Below are 20,988 nucleotides of genomic sequence, written 5' to 3' on the forward strand. Positions count from 1 at the left end.
AAAATTGATCACGATTCAACGGGGCACGTCGTTGCCAAGCGCGGCTATAGAAAATCACGTTATGGTGAGTAAGGAGATGAGCGGACGGCCTGGCTGATCGGAAATTCTGCTTTTAACGAGATTTTACACGTAGGTAATTTGAGAAAAATTATTTCTGTATTTATATCGAAGGTAGATAATTATTCGTATCGCAGCGCAGTATTGATTGCGAAAGGAAATGAAAAAACAAAAGATGAAAACTATTTGCGTAGAGAGTAAAGTGTTTCCGTTAAGGGACGCGAGTGACTTTGTCGCATGACTGCTGAATGTTGCCATAAACGGAGGAGGTTGCATTTGCATTGCATCTCGTGAGTCGTGACGGTTGTGCCATTAGCACGTTGCTGCGAGATCTTTCGATTTGCATGTACGACGTAAACAGCGCGGTTGACGTTTGTTTGGGTAGAATAACGTGCAAATGTCTCTCGGGATGTAGTGCATTTTAATGCTCCGTATGCGAAACACGCGCAGAATATACAAAGTCCTACAAAGTGGGAATGAAGAAACAGCGTTGCGTAAACGACGAGTTGCTATATAACGGAACGTATTCCAGTGAGTTGTGTTGTGTGACGAATCCGCGGCGTATATTCTAGCACGAAGAAAATCAATCCTATTGTAATTTAAAATTTATGATTGTTTTGCCAATGGATCAAAAGAGAATACGACGCGTATGTGTGTGAAGCCTGTTGAATGTAATTTAGAGGCTCGATTGCGAATGCGATGTTGAACGCCGGAGTGCAAAGGGTTTAAACAGCACGCGGATCGAAAATAATTTCCGCAACATCTGTGACATACGTGTACGTCGGCGAAGACGGATATGCTTTTCGGTCGCGGTTTCATCGACAGAGCTCAAATGGAGAAAATTGCGTTCACGCGGTAAACAAAGAAGGAGTTATTCGGCAAACGTAATGCGGGGAATTGCGAGCTGCGATAGCGCGACTCGCGCTGTTATTATTAACTCGGGGCGATTGTTGCGCGCGTGACGCGGTGGTCACCATGGGATCAGCTTTGTTGGAAAGCGCAGTGGGATAGGGCGAGGGAAAAGGGCGAATGTGTGGCGAAAGCGCGCTCGAATCAATCATCGGCGTAATACTGGCGCCAATGGCCACGGGCAAAGAGAGAGAGAGAGAGAGAGAGAGAGAGAGAGAGAGAGAGAGGAGAGAGAAACGCGTTATAATACTGAAATTATCATTGCGCGCCCGCTATTTAATAACGCATTTCCCGTTTTACAATTCCCGTTTCAAAAAATTTTCTTCCCGCTCTCCCCCGGCGGACATAATTTTCTCCGCGGCTCGGTAACCATCGATGTAAAACAATTAGAGATGCTGCCTGCGGAAGGAAGCGATTATTCAGGCACCCGGCTACGTCCGATTACGCTACGTCCGATGCGCGGCCATCTGGACCAGCAATTATTACTTGTTCTTTCTTTTGTTACACGGTCGCGACGCATTATCCGAGATGCACGTGCTGCAATGACTGATTTTTCATTGTCGCGCGCGATACCGTAAAATTTACAATCGTATCGAGCCAAAATTCTATGCCGCAAGGCAACATTACTGTACATCGTATCCGCTTATTTTTGTAGAAAGCACGTGGAAACACTGGGTAATGGCGACATGGAGATTATCACGATTCTAGGAAAACTACAAATTTTCTGCGGTTCTGAGTCGAGACTGTTTTTGCACGCGAGATCCCGGAGATTAGCGGACGAAAAATGGACAAAATTAAAGAATTTATTATCTCGCGTTTATTATCTACATGGGGATTATGAATTACAGATAACTTTTAATTATTCTACCGCTTCTACAGAGACGAGAGCGAACGATAACGATTTGCTTTATAGATCAGGATTCATTTTTGTGTCTACAAAAATTTACATAGTTTGACAATACCGCAAATGGAATTGGTTGCTCCCATGTCACGAACGTTTCGCTTTTTTATCACGTTTGCCTGTAGAAACACTCGGTCTTCGCAGGATGCACTTTGAACCGCGGTTTCGCCGCAAAAAGTGTGAACTTTAGATTACGGTTTCGCCCTATACATGATGGCTTCGGTTTCGCGATCGATCTCGTTCGGTGCGGAAGGGTATACAGTTAACTTTATAAAATGCAGCACACTATACCGTACTAATACTATTGGAAAAGTTATATCACCTTGCAACAAAATTTTATTTTTTCCAGGCTGTCTAAATTAATCATTTTTCTTTCTTCAATTAATATTTAATAATTAATAATTAATTTGCATTTCAAGCGAGAAATATTTTTTATTTCAATTTAATCTCACATAGTGTTTTTCCAAACTACATTCTAGATTAAATCCTATTCCCATGATTCGTATATATCTAATTGTATCAAGAATATACATATATAGCTGTTTATATTACCGGCGCGGTATGAAATGTTAATGTCTTCGGAACTTTGAGCCGCTCTATAATAATGCAAATATGATAGCAACCCGTGGGAATTGGCACCTAACGTGAAAACTCATTTGCTCGCTTCAGCAGAGAAACGCTTCGAATATTCTCTTTGCAACGTTAACGGCGACGTTAAAAGCCGCTCAGTTGCGGAAGGTACGTCAGTCGAAAAAAGAATGGACTAATTGCACACGATTTTTGTTTCCCTCTCAATTAGTTATCTTGGAACAGCGAAGAATAACGATTATCGTGCTTAAAGATACGAAAAATGAAAGCACGTCGGAGCAATGCTATATTATTGAAAAAGACATTTGCGAAAAACATATGCCATTTTAATTAATGTTATATTTGTTTCTTACATATTCTGGAAAAATATGGAAATATAATGCGGAAAATAGCTGATTTTATCAAATATTGAATTGTATTACGTGTGCATACATGTTGTTTAAAAAATAATCACATATTTTGGTAGAGAAATATCGAGCTTTTAAATCCACACAAACATTTACAGTTGATTGGATTTCATGAAATTTTATTTAATACATTGCGAGGGGCAAACAAACCGATGGTGTAACATCCCTTTTTATCGGTACAGGTTTCGCGATCACATAGCTATTAATAATCAAAATGAAACAATAAATATCACAGCTCACCTGCCACATCTTCGAGCGTCGATTTTTCGCCACAGCTGATAAAATGGGGGTAGAAGGATACCATAACTATACCACCGGTCTGCGCCTGTAAATAAAGTATTCATATTCCTCTTACAATTAGCGTAATGGATTAGATAAAATATAAAAGAAATTATTTATCAATTTGAAAATTGAGTGCTTATACACTGTTAAATTCGTAGTGCTAAATTATACTCAATTTAAGTCATTTTTAACCATTTCTGTAGATCGCCATTGTTCCTCGTTAATTTGGCCAAAACAATGTTAATTTAACTATATATACTAAAGGAGTTAAAATAATACTGTTTTATGTTAAAATGATAAATTTTGACACACACATGGCAATTAAAAGTAATAAAATTCGTTATATAATTCGAGGTATTTGGTTTACATTTCATCCTTTAATATTTAATAGTGTATAATTACGAGGCAATTTATTCGGAGCTAGGTCATCGCGTAATACATGCTTTGAATTAATGCGTAACACGTGCTCGTTATCTTTCACTGCTTCGTCGTCGACGAGCTTACCAAAAGTCGCAACGCGTGGTCAGGCACATTTCGCGAGGAATTGCAAAGAGCGTGAGCGCTGCTGTGACTGAAAATCACCGGTGCCCTCGACGTCGTCATGGCGGCCAGCATCGTGGGCACCGAGACATGAGAGAGGTCCACCATCATCCCAAGTCGATTCATCTCCAGCACGACACTCTGCAAAGTTTCACAGTGCAACGTTAAATAGTTTCGATACTCGCGGATGCCCGCTCTCACGATAATGGCATCGAGGCACCGCGGATTAAAATACTTTGGAGAATCTCAGACTTCGCGTTAACGTCGAAAAACATTCCGATGCAACTCTCGAATATTCTTGCGATAAACCGACTAATCCGGATTACATGGACTCGCAGAGATTCACCGGGATTCATTCGAGAGTAATAATGTACATATTATTACATAACTCCTCTTATAAATTATTTTTTTCGCAATGATTATGATCCTGATAAATTATTTGGACGAGCCATTCGGAAGAGAAAGAAAGAGAGTACTTCGAATCTTGTTTATTGTTGCTGTTTCCTTAAAATTAAAGTAGAACGAACTGAGAGTTTGTTATGTATCTGTCGAGTTGTTTTTCGAATTAAATTTCGTGTTAGTAGTGGAACAGAAGGACTGGTTTATAGTACGTGCACGTTAGGTCAGTGACACTTATTGCGCGAGTCGGATTGAGCTTCAGAACGAATTCTTTCTGGAGCTGCAACCTTCTCGAGAAGAATGCCAATGCGAGGGGCAGTGGCCCATAAAATAAATCGAAAAGTCGGATTTCTTATGGCTGCATTCGCCGATCAATATGCTTAAGAGATAACAATCGTATCTAAGATTTATGCATATCTTGCAACTCGTATTACTCGCAGAACATAACGTGATATTTTATACAAGTATTTGATAAAGCTAACAAAACAGCTTCGGTGAAATAAAATTTTTACTATCTTTATTATAGAAAAAAAAAATAAAAATCTTACAGTATCTGGGGCGATTTTATGTTAAAATTAGAAAACGCATAATTATAGTAAAATTATTATACATGAAATATATTAGATGCTTTCCATTTACATTAAAACTCAGATAATTCTCACTTGTGGCGTCATTCTGTCTTTATTATTCATTAATTGCCAAAAAGGATAGAACGACGTCACAAGTGAGAATTATCTGAGTTTTGATGTAAATGGAAAGCACCTATTAAAACGCTTGATAAGAGATAAAACATGATTAAAAAATGTGTTTGTTAAATGCATATGCGTATTGTTAACAATAATATCTACAGTCTCGTAAAACTAGCGATGAAAATTGAAACCCTCTGAATTCTTTGGCACGGAAGAGTCATCCTTGTTAGGAGCCAAGTTGTCGCACGAATTCCGATTTCTTTCCTGCGCGGTGAACGTTATCTCCGTTAAACGAGAATGCTTTGTTAAACTGGCAACGTGATAAACTGAACGTCTTAGGATTCCTTCTCAGCTTTCTTATTCCCCACGGCTTTGCCATAGTTGTGCCTCTGCTTTTTTTTTCTCTCAAGTGACGGATTCTTAGCGTGACTTTCGTCTCGTTTTCATTGTGGATGCTTCAGGCACAAGGAAAGCTGCACGAGAGGATTCTCGAGGTGACGGATAAATAGAGAGAACTCTCACGTGTGTGTAAATCTTGTAACAGATTGAGTGACGCGTTAAATGGAGAATTAATGTTGGGAAACATGTAGATTTAAATATAAAAAATTTATTAATCAAATTTTTGCATGATAAACCTTTGCTTTTTTTTTAATATTACGATGTAATTCTTCAGATATTCTTATAGCAAACTTATTTTTCAAAAAAACTATAAAATGCATTTTTAATAAGACTACAATAAAGTCAGGAACTCGAGAAAAATCATGTTGCATAAAATCGTGGAAAGAGAATAGTGCAATTGAGATTGGCCACGTGCGAGTGACACGCGATAGGATAGTGTTTTGTTGGTTTTGTTGGCTAGCAGCCTTGATGAAAAGGGGAGAAAGAGATCAGAGAGATGCGTAAGCCTGGCTCAAGCGATTCTTTTCCATTATTCAAGCAATTTACTTTCTGAAGCGGCATTCCGCGTATTCGCGACCAGTTCCGACTTTTCGCTACAGTTACCTTATTCCCTTTGCCTGGAAACGGTAAATTTTAATAAAAATAGCGGATTAATGAAAGAAGAAACAATCGCGATTGATTATTTAGAGTTCTGTTTCTACGTATAGGTACTTTGATCAAAGAGATGCATTATTTTATAAATTTTATTGTATTGATTTTGTAGTAAAGAATGTCTTTTTATTCTCGCGGACGAATATATTTACAAGCGATTTATAAGACGTCGTGAGATGAAATAGCGAGTAATCATTGGCAAAATACATTTGTACATGAATATTTGATTGATGAAGATTAGTAGGGGTTTCTTTTATGGGATACATTATTACTCTAACCTATGAACTCACTACCAGCACATTCATAGTGAATTTATATCTTTCGGAGGATAGACGATATATATATTTTTTTGGTTATTGGAAGAATCCACCCTCGAGGATCTCCGGGGTGTGTAAGGTGGCGCAATGGTGGTACGACCTATCGGCCGACAGGATGACGAATAAGCTTCATTCTCCCATGAGTCCTTTTGAAAGGTATCCACTCGTATCATAGATACGTTCTTCCATTCATTGCTCCCTCAGGTATTTTTCGGAGCGAAAACCGAGGAAGGGGTCGGGGACCCCTTTATTTATTCTCTTCTCACCCTGCGTCTAATCTTTTTCCTAGTCGCGATTTTTGACTCCGAGACAAAGCTAATTCACCGCAATCGATACAGTTTTGGTATTCATCATTCTTGACAAATCAAAATCGATTTCCTCAATGTATTATATTATTTAATAGAAATGGTGATAGAATATTTTGTATGGAATATCATCGATTATATTATTAAGCATCCCAATTTTATTGGAATTTTATTTTACGAACTGGCGTTATAAACATTACGCATCACGCGTATAATAGAGAGATTTTTTGGTCTTTTAATAATACTAGATAGAGACGGAAAGAGATATTTTCCAGGTTAAATAAATATTCCTTCACAAAGGAAATTTTTATATGAATAAATAATGCTCTTCATCAAAATTACGGTAGGTAAATAAAATTAAATTTGAAATTTTAATCATTCAGCGGAATAATTTTAAAATTTTTTATTTTCAATAAAGCTTTTTACAGAATTTTTATTAAAATTATTATATTAATATTTTTTATTGTTGCATATTGTTAGAATGACTGTATAACATAACATTTTATTTAGTTTCTCTCATATAAAATATAAGATTTTTAAAATAAAGGATTTTAAATAAATCTCTTTTATTGAAACTTTTAAGATAAAAATTCCAACCGCCGAATTTCTTTAAACAATAGAAAATAGGCAGTTTTTGATACTTTTGCCTATATATAAATATAAATCTTTCATAATAATGAATTTTTTTTAAACTTTTGGATGCTATAATTCTAACAAGAAAAAATTCCACATTAGCTATTATTCGATTTGTGTTATCTACAATAATTTTTCTAATAATAAATAAAACATATACAATGAATTATATAAAACTTCTGTAAAATAATGTTGACTTATTTATCAAACACATTTTGTTTATCGATATTATTGAGACGCGTTGTCCATTTTACAAGGTTCCCTTCGCGAATACGTGGCGGCATTCAAAATTGTATTCTCCGAAATTATACTGGTTTCAATCCCTTGCAATTCTAAAGTCGCTTTTCCGGAAATGCATTTTCCGCTCGATCGAAACGAACTGGCTAAATCCCGGACAAGATTTGGTCTCCTCGCTCGTTTCGCGGAGACAGAGGATCAGTGAATGACGTTTCGCTTTGGTTGCATAGGAAATTGCACGATTCGGAATGCCGAAAGTTTTTCCGATGAGTGACCCGGCGAATCGGTGCCGAGAGCAAGTGGAATGGAAAACACGCGAACCTTCCTTCGCCTCGCGGATATATGCGAGAACGCGAGACACTTTGATTGATTCAAGTTGGCGACGACGACGGCGGGACGGGACGTACGGCTGGTCATCCCGTGTTCTTTCTCAGGGGGTGAAACTTACCCTCTGCGACATCCGCGCTTTGCCGTCGCCCACGACCGCCGTTATCGTCCAACTTCAGTTTGCGAAACTGTCGGCATCCTGGCGACTATTTAGACGCCAACTCCTAGAACAAGCACGCAGCTGGCCTCAAAAGGGCGGCCGGTCAACCCATAACGGAAACTTATCGGCCAGCTGTACTGCCATATTGCTACTTCGCTGGACATCCGTGTCGCTCTTCTGGCGTTCGGTTGCGACGAATTAATTCAGAAACTGCCACGAGAGCTGTCGCAGCTTTTCTTCGAATTCAATTCGCGAAAATTTGATCCGCGACGTTCTGCATAAGTCGACATGTACGGGCCGCCATATTGGCCGCAAGTTTCATATAGTTTCCGTTTCACGGAATAATCGCGAGCTGCACTGTCGTGATGTTATTGTGCAATAGTGAATGTAGTTTTGTGAAAATGCGGGTGAAACTAAGTAATATAATATTCTTGTTATCTATATATTTCTCAAGTCTACAATAAATCATCTTATTCTTGATTTGAAGAAAACTAATAACGTCATTTCCAAGACTTCCGATAATATTTCAATACAGCATTGCAGCTACATTGAGAGTACCAACGTTCACGTTATTGCTACGTTAAAACGGATTAAGTCTTATCTGTATATCCCGAGCGCGAGAGTGAAAATCGATTTTGGTAACAGCTCACTAAAGTTTGTCGATGGTTAAGAACCGAACGCGCGCGCGGTCGGGGATAAGGGACAAGGGGGTAAAAAGCGAGAAAGTTAATAAAGGGCCGGTGTTTGAAAGTTCAGCGGCGCCTACGAGATAGTCCGCGGATCCCGGGAATTAAGATCGGAGCGGACCGAGAGGAAACGATAATGCAGTTTTAAAGAGCCCCCGATATAGCCCGCGTACACGCTAAAGCGCGCGAACTTTATGAAATTAAGGGAATGGGAAGCTGCAATATTGATAACGTCGCGAAGTCGACCGTGGTAAGTAGTTAATGCCCGTCCGGCGCGGGGACACGGGGGGGGATGGTGGGGGCACGATGCGAGACAAGTACCTTGACTGGGCGATTAATGCCCTTATGTCGAAGCCTCTGAGAAATGATCTCGCGAAAGAAATATCGACTATTCCTCACACGTATAACCCATTTCTCTCGATTCTCATTCTTTTTTCGCGAAATATTAACCTATTGTCCTCGGAAGTCTGGGATAGTGCGGCATAATAAATCATCCATCTGCAGTTTGCTCACTTTCTTTCCTCTTTCTCTCTATTTTTCTGTTTCTCTCTTTCTCTTTTTTCTTCTTTTCTTTCTTCCTTTTTTTGCTGAAGTTTTTATCTTGTTTATTACAATCCCATTCGATTCCATCGGGACTCCGCAAAGTGATTAATCATCGAAGAAGTAAAGTTGCATCTTAACAGCAACGTACATCGAAGTGGAATCTCATGTATCCACTCAATGTAACACTCAAGTGCGTAACATAAGGAGACGTCGTGTATTATTTAACATTATTCCGCACATTATTAAAAAAAAGCGCTCAAGAGCATTCGGGGCGTCGAGATGAGTGAGTGACACACGAAAAAGAATTGCGCGCGTCCTACTTTTGACGCAGACCCGTGTGATCCTCCTATGGGCTTGCTCCTTTCCCGTGATTTTAGTCCGCGCTTTCGGTAGGTAAGGGCTTTGCCGAAGCAATTAAGCGAGAGCATCGGGGTGTGACTGAGTGTGCTTTTAGCGCCGGTGTAGCAACGATCCGTAGATATCGGCCACTTTTGGCGTGCGCATGCACGCGAGATGCGAATCGGATTCGACGGATCGCTCTCGAACGTGGGCGCGTGTAAGTGCACGTCAGGATCCACACACGTCGCGTCGATACAAAGGGTCACGTAGAAGGTTGGAAAACGTAGCTTCGGGATATATTGTAACAGGGAAAGAGATACCTCCGCGATACGTATAGCCCACCGAGCGAAGCTATCTTCCGCCCGTGTACGTGGCGTATCATGGAAGCGCGATACTTATCCTCTATTTTCTTTCGATATCGCTGTTGTGGGTGGCTGATTAAATCGCTTCACTTTTGATACGATACAACCCAAAAACTAAAAAGCATCGTGAATGCTGATCACTCTCTGAGATATTACGAAGAAGTCGCGGTATTAAGTTTATCCGATTATGTGAAATTTAAATAGAATAAAACATTGGGCTGAAGAAATAGGAAATTAATGTAATTTAAAAAAAGTTGAAGCGGATTATTTAATTTCGCTTTCAATTCGATATCTCTCCCAGCTTCCAATAACCTCAGTTTTTATTGGTTTTTTTTTACCGTCATTTTACAACGAGAGATCTTTGTTTTATACACGATTTCCAATTCCCAGCCAATAAAGAAGAAATAAATTTTTTTTCGGAAATTATGACATATTTTAAATCGTTTTTGCGACAGACCATTTACGTACAAATAAAATACGACAAATACGACTATGCAATCATATGCAACGGGGTCGGGAAGGGCTTTATAACGGACTCGTTTCGATTTGATCAGACTCGTCGTCGGATTTTTCATGCTTCGCCAGTTAATTTTCCATACTATGAGCGCGTAAAGTGAGATGCAATTCAACACGTCAGCGATATTGGCCTCGTTTTTTGCTTGATTGAGCATTTGCGTAGTTTTCAATTTTCGGCATTTCTTCATCATGATATGCAAGCCGTGAAAATGTTCTAATCAATAAAGGCGCACGGTTTCATGTTCAACATCTTATTTAGTTTTAAAGTTTCATTTTTCTACATCCTTTTGACGCATATTTGAAATGCTTTTCTTCACCGCACGCAGTCGTAAATAATCATTCTTTCGAGGGTATTGCTGTTGAAAGTAAAAACGTGTGAAGGAATACGCGCGAGAATGCGCTATTCGAAAAGGTCGTAGAGATACGCGAGGATATTAATCGAATATGCCAGAAAATAATTAAATAAACTGCTGCAAATGAAATATTGTCTCTGCTGGCTCGCTGTACTTATTCAAGGAAATCCATTTTACGCGACGTTGAATCTGACGCTTTTCCGTAGCGAGACGAGTGTTTCCTAGGAGAGATCATTCCGGATAATAATTACAGAAAAGGATTTTGTAAATCGCAACGCTCTATTAAATGTCCGAAGATCTTTGCGTATATTTTCAACGTCTCCCTTTTCTCGTATAAAGGCACAGCCCTTCTACTTTCTTTTCCTTAACGGCTGCTTACGTATTTCCTCATACTATTGCACAACGTGAGTCGTGGTAGCCGCGTTTTCTTTTTACGAAAGTTTTCCCACTAGAACGATCCCCATTCCTGGTCGAGGGGAATGGACTGGAAGAGAGCGGGATGAAACGGTCTAGGTATCGGATCCTGTTACTTTTCTCAGCGGTTTTCCATACACACGGCTGCTTCATTGCTCACTAGACGAGCAAGACTTCCATATTATAGTACGATATGTCTCTTAATATATTTTACACGTATACACGAACAAGAAAAAGAAGGAACGAGCACAGGTTTATTTGTGATATGAAAATATCTTTGAATCGAGTATTAAGGGTACAGTTATTATATATAATAAAGGAATTTCATTTTAAGACAATTAAGACATTGCACAAAGGATAAATGTGCACAAAAGAGAGAAGGAGCGACGGTAACTAGTAATAAGGGCGTGTTATATAATAAGGGCTTCTGTCCATAACGCGAGAGTTAAGTAGCGATTTGAAAGTAATATTGAAAAAGTTTAATGTATACATCAAAGAGATCGGAGGGACGTTCTTTAAAAGGAAGAGTGCCTATGTTCTTTTATGGCGTTGAAGTAAGGAGATTCGACGGCTTTCTTTTTTAGACTACAGTTCTGAAGTATCGCCGGGAATTTTCAGCGAGTGCTTGAAAACCTGTTTATTGCTCAGGTGTAGGTGAGAAATGATGCGGATACCGGTCCGAGGCATAAAAGAAAAGCGAGGGATCATATATAAAGCTCCTACCGCGAGACGGGTCTTGCAATATGGGCGGCAACGGGACGGAAAAGGAGTATATTCTTTCTGGATTGTTACGCGAGGGCAAAAGATACTTGTGTCGAAATTTATTCGACGAACATTACGTATAAAAACGGACATACCAAAATTAGTATTTATTGTGTTTTATATACACGGAAAAAAAGGGTTAACAACTATGGCGAATCTAGTCGTAAAATACGGATAACTAAAATTTTTTGCACCGAAAGCCATAGTTTAACAATAGTAGCAAAATCTTTTTGCAATTATTACTAAATTATAGCTCTTGTTGCAAAAAATTTTAGTTGTTTATATTTTACGACTAAATTTGCTATAGTAGCTAATTTTTTTTTCCGTGTATTTTTTAAGCAAATATAAAAAATTGTCGATTAAATGACTAAAACGAATGGAAGATATATATTAGATATGTATCAGATCAACTTGAGTAAATTGTGCGTTAAACATATGTATGAAGAAAAATGATTAAAATTATGATTGTTCCGAGGAATGCTCTTTATACATATTTTCTTCTCTAGGATATAAAGAAAGTTTCCTATAAATATGCCGTACCGTTCGTGCGCTTTATATTGTTGCGAAATGACTGTTCTTCGCGTCATAAAAAGTTACATTTGAATTATTCCGCTAGATTTCCAAATGGAAACTCTCTGGGAAACATTCTACTTCATCCATCCATCTTGATCGCGAGCTTTTTTACGGTCGAGTGGATCCTCCGTGCTTTCTGTAATCCGTGACTCGAAGCGGGAAACGCCCGATTCCTTTTCTACTGGCGCGCAGAACGTCAGCTTATTTACTCGAAATCGTGTCGATACGATAGATAAGACAGACGCGACGTAAATGGGTCGTGCGGGAGGAAGAGAAAGAGAGGCAATAGGAGGACCGGCAAAATCTGTCGTAGTCTTGCAGATAATGCGCATCACTTCTCACGGTTTTAGTAGCGTGTCGGCTGGTTCACGGTACGTGAAGATTTATAATGTCCCGACTTTCGGTTCAACGGAGGCACAGTTAGCCAGCGTGCAGCTAGGTCGATCCCTTTTTCATCGTCAAGAAGCGGAAAGAGCACTGCGGAAGAAACTGGGAAAGAGGTCGACGAATTCTCAAGTACCTGAATATTCAAAAAGCTCTAAATATTCGCGAATGCTTCGCGAATATCTGTCGGATGTAATTTAATATATGCTGTTAAGACGTAAGAAGACGTAGAAGAAATTTTTCTGCATCATTTATTTATAATAATGGCTTGTAGTCAAAAAATTGTCACTGGAAATAACATGGGCATCCCACGCTAGTTATGAGCAGGGACACGAGAAAAGAATGATTTGAAGAGGATGACATTCGATTTTCGTCGATGATATAAATGGTTTATGTGATTTCGAGGCTCAAGCGGTGAGACGGTTCGGTATGCGAAGGAAACATCATTTACACCGTCGAACACGACGACGGCAGTTTCATCGACAAATTCAGTAGATTAAATCGCGCCAGTTTGATTGTTCCAAACAGACACGTCGACTCGACACTGTCCCAGATGACGGAATATCGGAACAGTTAAGCCGGCCAACCAACCGAATTGATTGCGTCGAATGTTGCTGAGTTGGAGAGGGGCCCTCGACCATCCTGGGCACCGAATCGTATCGGTGTCGAGTTCGCCCCTTGACAGAGACCGTCTATATCCAGTGCATGGAAGTTTTGAACGTTTGCTTGACCAGATGTTTCAACACACTCGAATCGATATAAGGTTTAATGCCGGTTATCGATGTTCCGGAACGAACCCAATCTGGATCGTTTGCGACGACGAGCTGACACCGCGTGAACTTTCGTGTATAAATAAACTGTCGCAGATGTGTATGTTTCAACGATCCGTCCAAGTTCTAAAGATCGATTGATTAATCCCGAGGCATGCGTCGTTGATGTTTAAACTCTGACGCAAGAGAAAATTGTGATTCAGTTTGAAATATTAAACTATCAAACGCTATTTACGTTGAGATAAAATACGATAAAAACTTTCGTCGATTTTTTTGAACTAATTGGAAAAATAATTTTGTTATCTATCTAGTTGCTGAAGATAATAAGATGGTACGGAACTTTTTTCCTGTTTATGCTCGCCGTCGATATAATCGAGACCTCGCTATTTGGCTGCGGTCCCAACGCTCATTCCGCGAGTTCCTATTAAACTTCCTCCTTTCTCCGTTCTACAAGCATCGGAACGGCCAGCCCCATTCTACGCGGCGGAGCTGCCGGGAGCTGCAATTTCAAAAATAAGATAACTGCGATCGGCGGAGTCATTATCGGAACGCGCAGTTTACCGGCTCGATCGGAATCCTTTATTCCGCCGATTGTCTACTGGGACCCGGCCCGTGAAATGCGCGGCGCGTACGATTATTGTGCGAATCGTCCCCGAAGGTAGCTCGGCATTGCCGTTTCCCCCAGCACAATAGATACATGCCGTGCAACGCGATTACCATGTTACATGATTTCACTGCTGATGCTGCGAGGGCAAACACCCGGCAGAAGTGGTTGTCTGATTTAAGCTCGGTGTATGCGCGTGGATCATGTTGAAGGAGAACGTCTCTCTGAGGGTGCTCGCCGAGATCTCCTTCGGAGGAAATGGAAACACGCCGAGAGGGCTCTTTAGATCTTAATCGGCGTCGCGTTAAAGCCGGTCCGATATCGTGAAAGGGGACACAAGGCGGAGACGCGAATGGAGAATGAAAGGTAAAGGGGAAAGGTGAAAAAGATGGGACGCGGGAGAATCCCCGGTTAGCCGTGTGAAGAGAGACTCCGTAAAAGTGAAATACTACCGCGGACGCCCAGCAATCTCGGGAGCTTGGTGACAATTTTTTATCTTTACGAGCACGGCGCAGCCGTTGTTCCTATTGCATAAGTGGAAACAAGAAGAATTATGCAGTTACGTAAATTATAGCTGTGCCACGAAAATGGCTTCCGCCGGTCTTGCTACTCTCGTGGTGTCACCGCTCGTAAGAAGTGATGGTGTAAGAAAAAGATGAAAGAGAGAAAGAAAGAGAGCAGAGTACGGAATCGCGAGAAACAAGGAAACGAGAATAAGATAAACTACGGATTAGATCATGTGGAGAGATGCGGAACAATTCCGCGGAATGAGAAATATATGTTATAAAAAATATCAGGCATTACAAATTTTGGCCTTTCGCAATAAAAATCTATAGCCTTTATTTAAATTTGATATTGCGTTGTATACCTTCGCCAATAGTTTTAGAGAAGTGTCCGCTCTCAAATGGCTTAAAATGAATTGTTTTGACAATATTTCTTTCGCTAAAACTATTTCGGCGTTATATCCAAAAATCTATTAGAAAGACTGAGTGCGTGTAGAAAATTGAGCTAATGCAATTATTTTTGCAGTTTGGAATTCACGAAGTATGAGAGCACGATATTAAAAATTCGACCTGTCAATAACAGGAATTTCAACTCTGGCTTTTCGCACGCGTACACGTTGCGAATGAAAAACGGTGGAAAGTCCGTGGCCCATTGAATTGGGAAACGCAACGAAATGCACGTGCGTGTCGTTAAATCTGCAAAATAAAATGTTTGCACCACCATACGCGTCCATACAGAAAAAATATTCATTTTGGGAATACAACGTTGACAAAAATCAAGATCTAGTTCACACTGGAGAGAATGCGAAGATTGTAAATTGATTTTCTTAATGCACTGTTCGTTTCATTTTGGAGCTCCTATTTCGCGATTTGGCTTTTTTGTGCCTCGCAGTAGATTCGGCAATAAGGATTCATGAAGTCCTTCCGTGAAATTTCGCAGTATTTCAAAAACTGTTACCCTCAAGAGAAACGAGAAGGGCCTAAGACGATGGAGGGTTGAAGTAGAGGAGGCTCAAGTGTGGCGTGGACGAGGGACGAGGTGAAACAAGAGAGTTTGCGAACGTAAATAGCTAACGTGTCAGAAGCAGGCCGAATCGCTCGAATGGAGCACGAATCTGTCCGGTCAATTGCAATCGATACTTGGAGAATCGAAGTCAGCTCGCTAAGCAGAGAATCGTGTATTGGCGCGAGCAAGAATTTTCGTCTCGAAATTCCTCCATCTCGTTGATGTCGCGTCGATATTGGACGCGGAACGTGAGTTACGACGTTATATTGTTTGTTGGTGATGCTACAAAATAGTTTAGAGATATTATTGGATTTGAAGCGTTACAAAATTATATATAGGTATATGTATCTCCAGGTCACTTGAAGTAATCGTTATCACTGTTGTTTAAGAAGATATTTGACAATGATAAGAATGTATATAGTTCATATTTGGTTATAAGTTGATGCGAAAGTTAATTGCAAACTTTGAATTGCAAATATCTCGAAAATAAAGGAGACGTCGTGACGGCCGTTTGCATATTTTCTTCAAGAATACCACGAATACAACTCAGCAAAAACTCGTCCGAACAACGCTGGCCGCAGCCGTGATCTTCCTTTTTAGTCGCAAAATAAGTAATCCAAAAAGTCGTAGTTAAATGAAATTTTATGAAAAAGTTCGCGCAAAAATTTAATATAACCTTTTTCTAAAAATATATCTACAATTTTATACATTTTTCTTAGCGAAAGTGGAGGTTTCTTCTAATTAATTTTCCTTGTTTTAATTAAAAACCTTATTCTATAACGAAGTCTTTTCGTTGACGTCTATAATATTGCATCAACAAATATCAATGTATTTTGCATTTAGTCACGGAGCAATCAAAGTTTCGCATTTCTCGTTTTTTTCCTGAAAAAAATTCGCTATTGAAATGCGTTCTACTACAGTTTGGCGCACGGTTCTACTCCGTTCTACGTTATCGCCACAGCCGTTAAAACGCATCGTACTCGTCTTGTTTTACTGGCGAAAGCGAGAACCACCGACACAACGACGATGACGACGACGACGACAACGACAACGACGAGTCGCGTTAACTCGCCTACGAATATGCGAGCGATGTAAATTCCGCACGTCGACGGAAGTGCTCCGTTTCAGTTGCAGTTGCGTGCCCCCTCCCCCTATTCCTCTGCGCCGCGAAAATACGCTGCGGCTCTCGACGAACGTCTGGGAAGCACGTCGTTGGTATTTTCCCGAATGGACGAAAGTGGCTTTGGCCGTTAGAAGTGGCGGGCTTTTTAGGAACAAAGGGGGATTCGTCACGGTTAACGTTTCCTTTCACTCGCATTAATAACTGTAAACTCGAGCCGCAAACCGCGAGAAAAAAGTTACACGCAATTCTACTTTAACCCTTTTAATGGGGCGTTATAATTCACTTGAGTACCCAGACAATGTCATGGTAATTTTGTGGTATTTGTAAGAGATTCCAGGAAACTATTCAATTTTGCAATATTATGATACCTGCAGAAGTTCAAGGTATTTCGACTCGTAAAAAAATAACGGATATATTTTTTTTAATAATTTATTTGTACACCGAAATGGTCTCTGAGCGATCAAGGAAGTTTTGGCGCACGAAACCGATTTTCATAGCGATACAATTGGACTAATGCAATTGAACTTTTCTGGAAGTTCAAGTAAATCCAAGATTCCGTAAAATCGTACCGACTCGAAGATTTTCTATGAATTTTTAATCGTGCACGTCCGCGGTACCGCCTACCAGAATCCGGGATTTTCCACCTTACGTTCCGCACGTGGAATAAGATGCGAATCTACAGAATACTGTTAAAGTACCATGAGAACGTGACACGAAATGCTCATTGCAAAGGAGTCAACCAAAGAGTATGTGTGTTACGTAATCGCAACATCTGTCACGGTTAGCAATCCCGTTTGTTTTCGTTTCCGACAATTTGGACTAAATGCAATCTATGCTGCATAGCGTGTTGCAAATCTAAAAGGCAAAGACCGGGAAAAATGGAAAAATATATAATATCTTGGTATACCTTTTGGTATGTCACACTCGCACAGTAATCTCTTTAGCCCTATCTACTTTAGATTTAATAGATCTATCTTCTAGTTCACAGTTTTCAGCCATTATAAAACGAAAATTATCATGCAGATCTTAAGCGAGATTTTACTTACGTCTTGACGCGCGTTTGTATCGAGTTAGACGCGATGAAGACACGATAAATCTCTCTTTGTCCCAAAAGGATAAGGGTCGGTGCACCGTCGCGCCATTTTCACTGAATATTTGAGCAATTTCTACGTCCGCGGTTGGTTTACACTTGTACCACATCCCTAAAGTCATTCGCATGCGTCTTCGGCCGTCGAAAAACGCCCTTGGGATCGTCTACGACTTTCTCTCCTGCTTTCTATTTCCTGCTCCTGACCATTTGCCGCGCATTGAAGAACGACGGATGATATCCGTCAGTACGGATGAATAAACGCGCAATGGGAAAGACTGGCGTTACTTTACACATAAAATATGAATGAGATAGCAAGTGCATCTTTTTGCGGGAAGAACTTGAGAAAATTCCTTCGCCGCTGTTTGCGACGAGTGACGCGTATTTTATCTCCGTAGACATGCCGTAGACGTATGCCGTGAATTAAGCAGCAAGTTTAATTTTAAACAATTAAAGCAGTTAATTCTGCTTCGTAGAAAATATGAAAGAGTGTACTGTTTGAATACAAAGCTCGACAATAAATTTATATATGAAATATATGCGTAAAGTTTTTAAAGTTAATCAGAAGTGAAAGAAAGATCTCGCACAAACGTTACGATTTCATTAAACATTGTTCCTAACGTAGTCCTATCGATAATGGAACAAGATCTTGGGTAGTTCCCCGCACTCACGGCGATAAAGTTCTTAGAGGTTTGTTTGAGCGTGCAACTAACAGCTCGAAGCATCACCGTGGTGCAAATTCAATTCCTCCTTGATCGGCAAGGACTTAACCATACCACTGTCGCAAACACAATCAAAATTTCTGTTACGGAACATCTACGGTGATTAAGACTACGTAGAAATCGATTAATTGGAAACCAGCGTGAAAGTACTTCGAGCGAGTTAAAATGGATATTGAATTAATTACGGATATAAAAATATAAAAAAACGATTCGAGAAACTTATAGCGCGCTTTCTTCGTTCGTTCTATCGCGAGAGAGCCTATAATGCCAATTTACCAGTGAATTCAGTTCGCTTTTCGATAATCGAAATAAATTCAATGAGCCACTCGGAAACAACGTTAATGGCACAAATGGAACTGGATCAATTACGGCAATTTCGTAACTTGGAAATGGCTGAGGAAAGTTTATTGTTGCTGTTTCCTAAGCTCATCCAAATCGATGAAGACTGTCGAGTGACATCCCTGTTGCTCATACTATTCCCTAGCGTGAAGTTTCGCAACGACCCTTCTACGTGACACTTTCGCGAGAAACTTAAAGTTTGACAAGCGGAAGATATATCCTTGAAAGGTGAGAGGCGGCATTGCTCTTAAGTGATTGCCTAGGAATGGCGTCATCGTTTACGAATGGACTGGTAGCGCGAAGTTAACCCTCAAACTAACACGGGATATTATATTACCCACTCGCGCAATTAGTCGTCAAAGTCACCACTGTTTTAATCACCGTACGATTTTCTCGAGAGAGCGTATTTCGCTGCTTGTGAAAATGCAGAATTCTCGTAAAATATTTTCTCCGGTGTATCTTGTAAAGTGTTTTAATAAACTCGAGTTATTCAAAATATATCTCTCGCAAAATATCCCTCAGCCTTTATGAAGAGAAAGATATAATGCTCTTAAAGTTCTCGGCGATGAAATTTACATATTAAAAGTTAAGTAGCTACTCTAACAGTAATGGACAGAGCCGGCGTATCAGGGAGTTGAAGTAAATTTGGAAACGACCACTAATCCGTTGGACTAACCGTCCTTCGTCATGTAAGCGAACAATGGTGCCGTAGAACTTCGAAACATGCTCCATCCATTTTAGTAGTTTTCAGAGGATCAGCTTGATCGGGTAGATTGCTCGAAATCGAGTTTTCCGAAATTTAGTGCTTGTTTTACAAACACTTTTAAAGTGTCGAAACGTTGAAGACAGTTACATTGAATAATCACTTGCTCATTATATGGAATACGTAACAGGAATATATAATGATTCCATTAAGAGTATAATGTCAAACTACTGACGGTTTCTGTCTAATGTTCCATTAGTGAACAGTGATATCCGGAGTATAAAATACGACACCAATAGATATCGCATTAACATTAACTTTATTATTCTTGCGACCGAGATATGCGGTGCAACGAGAAAATGGTCATAAGATTCGATGCTATTACTGCGTTATAACGTGAGCTTTTCTTGTGCATACGCACAGATCTACCGCGAAATCGCCGCAGCAATAAATCCGATATCACAGTTTCCGATGGATCTCCGATTGAACCAAAAACATTTCGGTTCCACTTTGGTGAAACCATTTTTCGTTTAAATTCTCATTGAAATCCGTATATTTATGGACGACACGTCGATACAAGCGGCGCGGAGCACACCAGATTTACGATTAAACTCTCAGTTGGAATATGGCTGACGCGGTCAAAATCGGTCATTCTGTCGCAACGAGCAGAGAGCGGACAGAAAGTGCGTTTTAATTCTGTTTGACACCATAATCGAACTTTACAGCTGTTAATCCGGAAAATTTCGAGAGATTTGTTTCGAAAAGGAACGCAATCAAATCGTATTGCATTTCAATATGCGAACACCTATGTTGTTTTTTTCCAATTTCATTTTACGTATGGCTGCGTCATAAATAATAGCAAGCGGGATTGATAGCACTGGTTGCAATCTTTTTTTTACATCGCGTGTATGACGAAGGGAGATGCATGACATTTTTGCGAAAATAATTTTATAGAATGTGATAGATTTATAGAGGAACGCGTATAGTGAAATTGTGCTCGATGCCATAATCGGAATATGCATTTGCGGTTTCCGCAAAATCTCACAACTTCGCGAAGAATTCAGAAGAAATGGAATATTACGAATATTATCATATGAATAACAGTACATTATTATCTTTCATGCAATATATTCTTGTTCGATATTGATTTTCACGTTTTCACAAATATGAGAATTTGCTAACATATGAGCTTGCATGTTTTTCTTACTCACCTTGCCGAAATTCGAGAGACCACCGATTTGAGGCACTTGACCGGGTTCGTCCGCCGTGCTGCAGTCTGCCCTAACGAACCAACAGGTCAGTAACTCAGTAGCTACAATCGTGAATGTTATTGCGATAGAATTTCCTCTAATCATAGATTTCCACGCCCCCGTAATGCTAACGATAATACGGCAATAG

The 20,988-nt window shown here is 39.9% G+C and overlaps 1 protein-coding gene across 2 annotated transcripts in view; it reads right to left on the reverse strand.

Moving 5' to 3' along the window:
* Nucleotides 1-20,988, reverse strand: part of LOC112466024 (dipeptidase 1) — a 77,417-nt gene that overhangs the window by 20,319 nt on the left and 36,110 nt on the right. For both annotated transcript variants that reach the window (XM_025033880.1, XM_025033881.1), the window contains exons 6-8: nucleotides 20,802-20,871; nucleotides 3,649-3,825; nucleotides 3,103-3,187 (exon numbers count right to left, since the gene is read on the reverse strand). In XM_025033880.1, coding sequence (XP_024889648.1) covers nucleotides 3,103-3,187; nucleotides 3,649-3,825; nucleotides 20,802-20,871 — 332 coding nt within the window. The remainder of the gene's footprint in view (nucleotides 1-3,102; nucleotides 3,188-3,648; nucleotides 3,826-20,801; nucleotides 20,872-20,988) is intronic.

Source organism: Temnothorax curvispinosus, unplaced genomic scaffold (assembly GCF_003070985.1).
Source record: "Temnothorax curvispinosus isolate PA1 unplaced genomic scaffold, ASM307098v1 QBEX01015766.1, whole genome shotgun sequence".
In the NCBI taxonomy this organism is placed as follows: domain Eukaryota; kingdom Metazoa; phylum Arthropoda; class Insecta; order Hymenoptera; family Formicidae; genus Temnothorax; species Temnothorax curvispinosus.